Consider the following 12,043-nt stretch of genomic DNA (forward strand, 5'->3'; position numbering starts at 1 on the left):
GGTGACTGAAGGAGCATGGAATTCGCACTTCTCTGCTTTCACAAAAAGGCGGTTCTCCAGAAGCCGCTGAAGGACGTGCATGACATGCTCTGACAGGTCTCTGGAAAAAAAAAAAAATCAGGATATCATCCAGGTAAACAAAACGATCCAACATGTCACGTAGGATGTCATTTACTAGACTCTGGAAGACCGCTGGGGCATTAGTGAGACCAGACGGCATCACCAGATATTCAAAATGCCCCAGGGGGGTGTTGAAGGCAGTCTTCCATTCATCTTCGTCTCAAACCCGGACCAGGTGGTAAGCATTGCGGAGGTCTAGTTTAGTGAACACTGTGGCTCCCTGGAGAGAATCAAAAGCAGAAGTCATGAGGGGTAGAGAATACTTATTCTTGACTGTGATGTTATTGAGGCCTCTATAGTCAATACATGGCCGGAGGGTCTTGTCTTTCTTGGCCACAAAAAGAACCCCGCACCAAGGGGTGAATAAGACCAGCAGCCAAAGAGCCCTTGATGTACCTCTCCATGGACTCCCGCTCAAGGCTTGGAGAGGCTATATAGACGGCTGCTGGGGAGGGGACTGCCCGGCAACAGGTCAATAGCGCAATCATAGGGGCGATGAGGAGGCAGGGAGAGAGCTTGCTGCTTGTTGAACACGGCTTGGATGTCATGGTACTCAGGAGGCACCAGTGACAAGTCAGAGGTCTCAGGGCTTGACCCCTGACAGGGGACAGTGCAGACTGGAGGCATACGGCATGACAGATGGGACTCCAACTTGAAATTCTGGCCGATGACCAATCAATATGGGGACTATGCTTAACAAGCCAGGGATGACCAAGTATAATAGGAACAAATGGAGAATTGATAACAAACAAACAAAAAAACTTAACTCCTCTTGATGGTTTCCCGACAACAGGCTCGGTCTTAGAGGTTATCCGGGCCAGGAGACATCCATCCAGGGCATTAGCTTCAAGAGGCTGGTCCAGATTCACAGTGGCAAGACCTAACTGCTTCACCACATCTGCATCCAAAAAAAAAAAACTTTCATCAGCTCCAGAGTCAATTAAAGCCAAAAGTTTAGTGGACTGACCCTTAAACCTGATTGTAGCGTGCAACTGGGTATGTGGACGAGGAGACAGAGGGCAGACAGTTGGACTCGCGAGGATCCTCCCCCTCCGTGAGCCTGCTAGTTTTGACGGACGGTGAGGGCAGGAGGCGAGAGAGTGACCAGGCTGACCACAATACAAGCAGCTGTTCTTGGTGATGCAGCGTTGATACTCCTCCGGGTCGAGCCGGAAGCGGCCGAGTTGCATCGGTTCTGAAGCTGGGGAAGAATCACGCCTCGGGCTTTCTCGGAGGACGTCAGCCTCAGTCGAGCGAGCTCGGCCCCCAGAGTTTGGAGGTGTGGCCCGTGGAACGTTGTTGTGACCAGGAAAGTGGCGCGTCATCTCTCTCCTCTGCTCCCGGGGACGGTTGTCCAAACGAATGGCCAGGGTAACCAATTCCTCCAACCCTCCAGGCTCGGGGTAGGAAACCAATTCGTCCTTTATGGATTCGCTTAGACCGTTGGCAAACCCGGCCTGGAGGGACTCGTTGTTCCATCTGCTGATAGCGTACGGAACTCAACTGAGTATTCAGCAACACTGCGGGAACCCTGGCGGAGAGAGATCGGTCTTTTTGAAGCATCCTTTCCCCGCACGGGATGATCAAAAACCTGGCGAAAAGCAGTGATGAACTCAGCGTAGGATGAGGAAGTGGAGGCCCGCATCTCCCACACCGCTGTAGCCCAAGCCAGAGCGCTTCCCTGGAGAAGACCCATGATGTAAGCGACTTTGGCTCCATCCGTGGAATATGACTGGGGCTGCTGGTTAAACACAATCTCACACTGCATCAAAAAAGGGCGACAAAGTCCAAAATCTCCATCATACTTATCAGGCGGGGCAACCCATGGTTCCTTAGCCGAAGTTGATGGCGCTGAGGGTGGCGGAGCTGGAGGGCGGGACCCGGGCTAGCGGAGGCACCAAGCTGGGTCTGGATTCCGGAGATCTTTGACCTGAGCTCATGGAGGGCGTCAGCCATCCCCTGTAGCACCTGGCTGAGGACCGGTTCCTGGTTGGCTACAGCCTGGCAGGCCGTGGCCAGGTCTGTGGTGGAATGGTCTGCTGGGCCCATACTGGCTGGAACGTACTGTCACGTATCTGGAAAAACCCAAGAGCAGATGGGACAACCAGGTAAGGAAAAAATCAAGTCTTTATTGAAGTGGCAGATCCCAGGAGTAGAGTAGGAATTGGCTCAGTGGCAGGGAGACTGGCAGGCTGAAGTCCATGAAGAGCAGAGAGCAAAAAGTCAGACAGGCAGGCAAAAACTATGACCATCAGAGAATGCAGGCTAGGACTGGGACTGGACGTGCAATAACCCTTAGGCAACAAACCATGAATGGCTACGTTCCAGCAAAGACTGGTCCACAGTGGAGGCTTCTTAAAGGTGAGGGTGATTGCTTGATGGCCAGCAGGTGTGTTGATTGAAACCATGGACAGGTGTGCCAGAGTGAAGGAGGAGGAGGAGGAGGAGTGAGCAGGTGTCAAGAGAGAGGAGTTGTGACAGACATGTTCCTTCAAAAAGACTATTCTCACATTTGTATATAGATATGTATGGATGTATACCTTCTGTATACTACCAGATTTGTAACTTTTTACATTTTATTTTATTTCATTTTACTTGCTGTTCTACCTCTTTTTTTGCAGTTTTAGAGTTTGTAATATATATATATATATATATATATATATGTGTGTGTGTGTGTATGTATGTATGTATATGTGTATGTATATGTGTGAATATGTATATTTATGTGTGTGTGTGTGTGTATATATATATATATATATATATATATATATATATATATATATATATATTATTTGAGGAAGTGGTATGACAACCAGGATTTAATTTCTAGTAAGCAGTCAGAAAGGGAAGTGGGTTGAAGAGTGGAGGTACGCTTGTTGGATAGATACAGATGGGTTTCATCCGCGTAAGTGAAATTGAATGCCAAATTTCCTGAAAATGTGGCCAAGAGGTAATTGGTAGTTTACAAATAGGAGGGGTCCCAATACAGAGCCCTGGGAAACACCGGTGGTAACAAGAAAGTACTGCAATCTCAAATTTTTAAGTTGGACAAACTGAGTGTGGCCAGAGAGATATGATCTAAACCAGTCAAGGGGGGTGCCAGTTATTGAGATGGTATCAAAGGCTGCACTCAGGTCAAGAAGGGCAAGTATGGTTAAGAGCCCAGAGACAGCTGCCATCAAGAGATCATTAGTGATTTTCATCAAGGCTTTCTCCGTACTGTGCATGGAGCAAAAACCAGACTGGAATTGTTCAAACAGATTGTTGTGAGTCAAGTGAGCATGTACCTGAGATGCGACTGTTCTTTCAAGTGTTTTAGAAAGAAATGGTAAATTTGGGATTGGGTGAAAATTATCCACATTGTTGGGGTCTGGACCAGGTTTCTTGAGTATTGGAGTTATTGCAGCTGTTTTGAGAGATGAGGGAACAAAGCCAGAGGTAAGGGAGGAATGTATATCAGTTATTAAAGAGGATAGAGAAGGTAGACAGGCTATTACTAAATGAGTAGGAAGGGGGTCTAGCTGACAGGGGTGTGAATACTTTCCAGTGTCATTGTATATATATATATATATATATATATATATATATATATATTTCACTGCTCATTGTCGTCGTACATTAAGTATGGGATGAATAAACCTTCTAATCTTGAACATAGAATCTTTGGTGGCATTTTAATCACCGCCACATGCTATAAAAATTAAGGTTTTAAGTATAGGAGTAATACCTTTCCTGGATGGCCTTTCTTGGTGTCCTAGACTGGTCTCCATACACCCCAGCATCACGTGAAGTGCAAAATATAGCCTTTCCATGATGAATGACCATCCACGCATGGTGAAGAGCCATGCCCTCCTCACGGTAATTCTGTTAACATGGTCAGGAGACAACAGAGCAGAACACGGTGGATCTAGAGGAGCAAACCTCGATAGTAAATCCTGTTACTCCTATGGGTAGCAGTAATCCTATGTGCATGCTGATGTTATGGACCGAGGGACATCGTGGCTTTGCAGCTGATCAATGCATCTTGGCAATGGAAAGGCAAAAAATCTCCAGTTAGCGGAGAACCATAGAACTGCATGTGGAGTAGCGCCCCGTGCTTTAAACAAACATGAGCAACCGAAACCCTATTATGCAGAGGGGCATCCTGACAGACGGCCTATAGGTGAGGTGAGGAGGTGATATGCTATAAGAGTAATCGCAGTATAAACCACTCCTTGAACTCCTTGAATTTCAGATAAAAAGTGATTTTACCACTTCAAATCTACCTGGAATTTATTCATTCATTCATTCATTCATTTTGACAGCTCTCAGCTACTTTGGCCAGCATTTGAAACCCCAATATCACACTTCTGCAAATTTAGACCAAAACAAGCTCTTACAACACTGTCGTTTTTCCCAAGTATAGCTATACTGCTTTGTAGGATTCGTTTACTATTGAATAAGATCGGCCCTGGAATTCTTTGATGCCCCCTAGACTTGGAGGTTGTGAATGCTCAGTCATGAAATAAATGAGACAGAATGCAATGTATTCATCTGTTCAAACCACTGATGCAGAAACCATTCAGCACCGTGGTCACTCTTCTGCGCTGTCCTGTCCCCCACTCCTACAGCACCTCTGGTGGACTCCAGCCCGAGACACAGCAGCTCGGCGATGCTGATGCTGCTGTCAGTGGTGTTCCTAGGCTTGGCTGTATTTCTCATCTACAAATTTAAGAGGTACCACTCTTCTGAGTTTATGTCTTCCTGCTTGTGCATATATTCACAAGAAAACCTGCTATATATAGCGTTCTGTATTGATATCACCAGATAAGTATTGATTTACATCAGTCAGTGATGATCTAATGGTATGGTTTAAAAAAAAAAGAATTGCTTTAACAATTTCTTTAGGAGGCTGTAGACATGTTTTAGTGTGATTTTGGTGCATGCACCAACCAGCAATGTATTGTTAAGAAAACTGTCACTAGATTACTTAATATGCTGTTGCAGTGCCTAGGCTGTTATTTGCTGCATAATTTATTCCTACTCAAAATGATTCTCTTTAACAAGTCTACGGGAAATGGCAATGTTGTCATCAATTATGGATAGAGAATTTTTTCCCATTAGTCCAAAGAGGATGCATTTTTCAAGAAATCTCACAGTTGACAAAACAACATAATTAATAACCGAATGAATAGGAATTTGAAATAAGTATCATAAATATAGATTGGATAAGACATTAATGTTAATATATTGTGCGTCTTAATGAAATTCTGAGGTATAATTATTGTCTAGGAAACTTTGAGAGAACACGTTTCATGTTAGTAGAAGTACTATATGTGCCGCAATAGTGTAGTAAAGTTGTAAAAGTTCATTTGGATAGACCAAGTCTAAGTCGACTTAGACTTAGTCTTAGACTTCGTCTTCCTTAAGTTTCTCCACTTCAGGAGTGTTTAATGGTGAAGAAGAATAAGGATATTCACTATGAGAATATCAATAAGCAAATGTATATGTTTCTGAATAAGGACGTTACCTTTCGTGATAGAATCCATGTTAAATGATGTTAATATCACTTGAGCTGTTCCAAGCCTTTGCCTATCAACGTGTCCTCTACCAATCTAGAAAAATCCCCTGGATTAACATCTATGCGGAGGTGAACCAGGGGAAAGAGCAGGAAATGATTGGCTCGGTGGGTCAAGGAGACACTCCGCCTAAAATAACCCTGAGCGAGTTCTCCACACCCAAAGAACTTCTGGAGAAGGAGCTGGACGCCAGGGTCAGACGTAAGTGGAGATATCCTAACACAGGCATGCTTGATGCTCTGCAGAGATGGTTTCTCGGTGGACGCTGTCAAGATCCTTAAAAACGTTCTCATTGTGAAAGTTTGTTTGGTTTGAAAATATAAACCAGCGGCTTTTCATTTCCTCATGCTTGGAAGTGGTTTATATAGCGTGCAGTAAGCAGTGACAGATTTGCAGCATGATTTATTACACTTTCAACAGCCGAGAACAAAAACATACAACATGAAGAACAGCCTCATGACACACAACCCCATCAGATTATTCAGAGCTAATCTGAACCCCTGCTGCAACACAGACAAGCATATCAAGGCATTTGATCTTGTTTTAAGTCTCATGCTCATTTTAAGATATTGCTAGGAAGCTTTCCTTACCCCACTGACAGATTTTATTGCTTGTTCAAAGAAAGTGTACTTGTTACATGATAACAGAACTCTGTTCAAGACATTTGCTCTAAGAAAGTGAGATTGTCAGTGAAAATTTAGAATAAAATTTCTGCTTCTATTTATCTTGCAACAAATACACTTATCAATACACAAATATAGTGAAGTAAGCATATGAGACTGTAAACACGACAAAATACCTTGACATCTTTGCCCTTTCTTGCAGCCTATAAGCGCCCCATTGGTACTGACTACTTCAGTCGGTATTTTACTTTCTTCCTCTCTCCATGTGTTGCCATTTCAAAAGTGTTCCAGATAGCGAGCTGCATTGTTCAGTATTGAAAACTTTAAGAAGGATTTGGATTGTATCGTAAGGCAGTACTGCTTGGTTCATGCAGTGGACTCTTAAAGATATCCAAACAATATGTTTTGAAAATCTATTATGTAAAAGGGACACTCTCACCTGTTTGCTGGCCGGTAACAGCTAATAAATCGTCTGTTCTTTAAATCAGTCCAGTGAGTTTCTCCAGTGCTAATGTGTAATTGGGCTTTTCCTCTTTGATGCTGGTTATTATATTATATTCAAGTTTTTTACATGTTAAACACTTATCCTACCATTGACACACGTCATCCATTATTTTGGATGGCGTTTTCTTCTGTGGTAATGGATCCATATTGCAGCGCTCACCTCCTGCCATGTACACCATGTTCAACATGTACAAGATACACTCACCGGCCACTTTATTAGGCACACCTGTCCAACTGCTCGTTAACGCAAATTTCTAATCAGCCAATCACATGGCAGCAACTCAATGCATTTAGGCATGTAGACATGGTCAAGACGATCTGCTGCAGTTCAAACCGGAAGAAAGGTGATTTAAGTGACTTTGAATGTGGCATGGTTGTTGGTGCCAGACGGGCTGGTCTGAGTATTTCAGAAACTGCTGATCTACTGGGATTTTCACGCACAACCATCTCTAGGGTTTACAGAGAATGGTCTGAAAAAGAGAGAATATCCAGTGAGCGGCAGTTCTGTGGGCGAAAATGCCGTGTTGATGCCAGAGGTCAGAGGAGAATGGCCAGACTGATTCGAGCTGATAGAAAGGCAACAGTAACTCAAATAACCACTCATTACAACCGAGGTATGCAGAAGAGCATCTCTGAACGCACAACACGTCGAACCTTGAGGCAGATGGGCTCCAGCAGCAGAAGACCACACCGGGTGCCACTCCTGTCAGCTAAGAACAGGAAACTGAGGCTACAATTCGCACAGGCTCACCAAAATTGGACAATAGAAGATTGGAAAAACGTTGCCTGGTCTGATGAGTCTCGATTTCTGCTGCGACATTCGGATGGTAGGGTCAGAATTTGGCGTCAACAACATGAAAGCATGGATCCATCCTGCCTTGTATCAACGGTTCAGGCTGGTGGTGGTGGTGTAATGGTGTGGGGGATATTTTCTTGGCACACTTTGGGCCCCTTAGTACCAATTGAGCATCGTGTCAACGCCACAGCCTACCTGAGTATTGTTGCTGACCATGTCCATGCCTTTATGACCACAGTGTTCCCATCTTCTGATGGCTACTTCCAGCAGGATAACGCGCCATGTCATAAAGCTCGAATCATCTCAGTCTGGTTTCTTGAACATGACAATGAGTTCACTGTACTCAAATGGCCTCCACAGTCACCAGATCTCAATCCAATAGAGCACCCCCGGGATGTGGTGGACCGGGAGATTCGCATCATGGATGTGCAGCCGACAAATCTGCAGCAACTGCGTGATGCTATCATGTCAATATGGACCAAACTCTCTGAGGAATGTTTCCAGTACCTTGTTGAATCTATGCCATGAAGGATTAAGGCAGTTCTGAAGGCAAAAGGGGGTCCAACCCGGTACTAGCAAGGTGTACCTAATAAAGTGGCCAGTGAGTGTATGTTCACCATGTAAAAATAATAATAATAATAGTAATAATTGTATTTGTATAGCACTTTCCTAAAACAATGTTACAAAGTGCTTCACAAAAAAAAGATAAAACCAGACAAAGCAAAAGTAAGAGTAAGATCAAATAAGAGTAAAAATAAAAACAGCATAAATAAAAAACAAATATCAAACATTAAAAGCATACATAAAAAGAAAATATTTAAGACGAGATTTAAGAGAAGCTAGAGACTTGGTTTGCCTTATTTCAACAGAAGAGAGTGCCATAGTGTGGGGACTCTAACAGCAAAAGCCTGATCACCCTTTGTAACAAACTGAGACCTGGGAATAACCAGCAGGGCTCCATCTGCAGGCCTTAATGGACGAGGAGGGATGTACCAAGTCAATAAAGCACAAATGTATGAAGGCACAAGACCATTTAAAGTCTTAAAAGGGAGCAGTAACATTTTAAAATGAATTCGAAATATAACGGAGTCAGTGTAGGGAGGCAAGCACAGGAGTGATATGTTCATGCCTCCTTGCCGAGCAGCTGCACTGCAGACGGTGGAGGGAGCCCTTGCTGATACCAAGAGTAAAGTGTGTTAAAATAGTCAAGCCGAGAATAGATACAAATATGTACAACTTTTTGCAGATCAGCAATTGATAAAAATTACCTAATTTGGAGATGAACTTGAGCTGGAAAAAGCATGACCGAACAAGATGTTTGATTTGATTATCAAAGCTGAGGTTAGCATCGAATATTACCCCAAAATTCCTAGCAATCTGCTTAAGGCTACCTGACAGACCACCAAGATGAGTAGCAAAAGGGCTGATGGAATTTTCAGGACCAAACAGAAAGACCTCAGATTTATCATCATTAAATTTGAAAACATTTTTGGACATCCAGGATTTAATGTCAGAGAGGCAAGTTGTGAGATTTGCTAGGGTGCTAGGCTCTGTGGGTTTTAGTGGTATGTATAACTGAGTGTTGTCAACATAAAAATTGTAGAGCACATCGTGAGTTTGAATGACCTGGCCAAGGGGCAGCATGTATGTATGTAGAAAAGAGAAGGGGGCCAAGAACTGAGCCTTAAGGGACACCACAACTCAACTGAGCCACTGAGAAGGTTAGTTACCTAGAAAAACAGAAAAAGTTCTGCTGGTGAGGTAAGAGCATAATAACCTAAGAGTCGAGCCGTTGATACCAACCCAAGTCTCTAAGTGTAAGAGGATGTTGTGATCGACCATTTCAAAGGCAGCACTTAAGTCTAAAAGAATGAAAATTGAGCAGTCACCTCTGTCTGCAGTCAGCAGTAGGTCATTAGTGACCTTAACTAGAGCTGTCTCAGTACTATGACATAGTCTAAAATCAGACTACTACTACTACCTTTGGCTGCTCCCGTTAGGTGTCGCCTCAGCGGATCATCCATTTCCATTTCTTCTTGTCTTCTGCATCTTCCTCTGTCACACCAGCCACCTGTATGTCTTCCCTCACCACATCCATAAACTTCCTCTTTGGTCTTACTCTTTCCCTCTTCCCTGGCAGCTCCATAATCCAGTCTAAAATCAGACTGGAAACTATTAAAAACTATATTAGTGTTCATACATGGTGTACACCATGTACACCATGTTCACCAGACCATATAGTATATACCATGTATGCCGTGTACACCATGTTCCTCAGCAGCATCTGCCCCCGGCACCAGTGTTGTTAGTCCTGTCCCTGATGGTTCTGATTGGTTTAAGAAATATAAACAACCCAGAACATTTGTATTCATCTATTCAAGAATGGCTTAGGCCAGACCTTTGTTCTGTGCTGACACAATACTAAAACATAGTGTGGAGATAGATTTGGCTATGCAAGACTATTCCAGAGGTCTAGATTGGATGAAGCATTGATTATCTTTGTAGGAGAAATTGGTAGTTACACGTTTCTCTTATAAAAATCCACCTGCACATTTTAACAATTAGTGGGTTTCCCACTGGTGGCCACGGGGCAAACACACCGGACCATGTGGGGAAAAGAGGTAAGGGAATGAAGGAGAGTGCCTTATCATTGTCTCTCACTCGCTTCAGATTTTACCAACAGTTTTAAAACTGCCACTAAAGACGTAGCCGGAAGGAACTAAAAGATTGTAAAGGTAGCTGTGATATTTGAGAGCACAAATGTGGACATATTTTTTTATGATCACAACAGTAACCGCTTATGTACAGCTCGGAGATGTTATACCAACTTTGTGGCTTTATTCTGCAGTGTTTGTCCATACTGTAACATCCCAATAGGCTTGGTACATACAACTGGTGTGGTGTCCTACTGTACAGTTACCTCATGGTACCATCTTTCTGACTGGTTATGACTGCAAGCAGTCATCCATGATGCTGTGTTTAGTGAAGCATCAGAGACCACTAGAGGAGACAAGGCCCTCCTCACTTCATCTCTGTGTGTCTGTAGAGCAGAGGAGTGAGTGTCTATATTATTCTCAATAATAACCGCAGTCTATCATTCTTATGCTACTCGTTTGCTGACAGTAGACCGAGGTCGCAACTCTTTCAGAACCCAATTTCTGTCTGGGTTGGTCCCATAGCCTTTACACCCCCCAGGGCATCTACAAGGCAGTAGTTTGTTTTGGTATTTAACCCATAACTGGGGTAACCTTGACTCAATTGCCAGGACATGTTCACGTTCAACTGGGCCATAGTAATTGGTCTACGGGGGGTTACTCCTGGGCGGCATGGTGGTGCAGTGGTTAACACAGTCTTCTCACAGCAAGAAGGTCCTGGGTTCGAGCCCCGGGGTCGTCCAACCTTGGCGAGTCATCCTGGGTCATCCTCTGTGTGGAGTTTGCGTGCTCTCGCTGTGTCTGCATGGGTTTCCTCTGGGGGCTCGGGTTTCCTCCCACAGTCCAAAGACATTTAGGTCAGGTGAAGGAGGGGCCGGTTACTTTCTAGGGTGCTGGTGATTTGGCCATAACCAGAGCCCCATCAGTGATAACAGTCTGAACCACGAGAAGGTGGGGTTGACTTGCCTGGGAGAAGCTTTGTGTTGTGCTAGACATGTGTGTTTTTGACACACGCCACACCAGACCAGCTCAGACCTAAATAATAAATAACAATAATAAAAAAGACACAGAGTGCTAAAACAGTAATCAACACAAGGTTTTTATATTAGGACATGATTTGTGTCACAGGCATAAGGGTATGATGCTGGTCTAACAAACTTGGATCTTATTTCTTTCTCTTCTTACTGCCCTTCCACAGGTGGAGTTGGAAACGCTGGCGAGAGCTCCAGGGAGATCCCCAACTGTACTAGTGTGTGATATCCTGTCATGTAATGTAATGTAAGGTAATGTAATGTAACGCTGGGGACCGCCACAGGCTGTGTACAGAGAGCGCTGACCACGTTGGGGATTTTCTGTTTTGTAATTCTCAAACAAAAGTGATGTTAATAATTTTCTAAGGGATCTCATTTATACAGAAATACAACAATGTTCTTCAACAACATCCATGCTGCAAGCTTCAAATCCAGTCAATGAGACCGTTGCAGTTACTGGCAAAACTTATTCAGTTTTGTGGCTCTATTAGCGACTTGCGTACATTTATTTGCAGAGTAAACTATCTTTATTTCACAAGCTTTTGTCAGAACCTACAAAGTGTTACGTAAACTTCAGAAATTAGCGTTCAAACCTTGTTTCTGCCTGTGTATGGAGCAGACAGGCAATATTATCAAACTGTACAATACGATATTCTGTTCCTTTATCTGTATATAGTCCATGTCTACTTAAGTCCGACACGCTTGTAGTCACAGTATGATGGCAGAAACAGAAGACGACAGTCTGTTTTTTAAAGTG

At 43.7% G+C, this 12,043-nt stretch overlaps 1 protein-coding gene across 1 annotated transcript in view; it reads left to right on the plus strand.

Moving 5' to 3' along the window:
* The window catches only part of sorcs3a (sortilin related VPS10 domain containing receptor 3a), a 397,304-nt gene extending 385,725 nt beyond the window's left edge, over positions 1 to 11,579 (plus strand). The window contains exons 25-27 of the mRNA XM_056280569.1: positions 4,731 to 4,836; positions 5,719 to 5,879; positions 11,454 to 11,579. Coding sequence (XP_056136544.1) covers positions 4,731 to 4,836; positions 5,719 to 5,879; positions 11,454 to 11,512 — 326 coding nt within the window. The 3' untranslated portion in view covers positions 11,513 to 11,579. The remainder of the gene's footprint in view (positions 1 to 4,730; positions 4,837 to 5,718; positions 5,880 to 11,453) is intronic.
* Positions 11,580 to 12,043: the final 464 nt, after the last annotated feature.

Source organism: Lampris incognitus, chromosome 5 (genome assembly GCF_029633865.1).
Source record: "Lampris incognitus isolate fLamInc1 chromosome 5, fLamInc1.hap2, whole genome shotgun sequence".
NCBI lineage: Eukaryota > Metazoa > Chordata > Actinopteri > Lampriformes > Lampridae > Lampris > Lampris incognitus.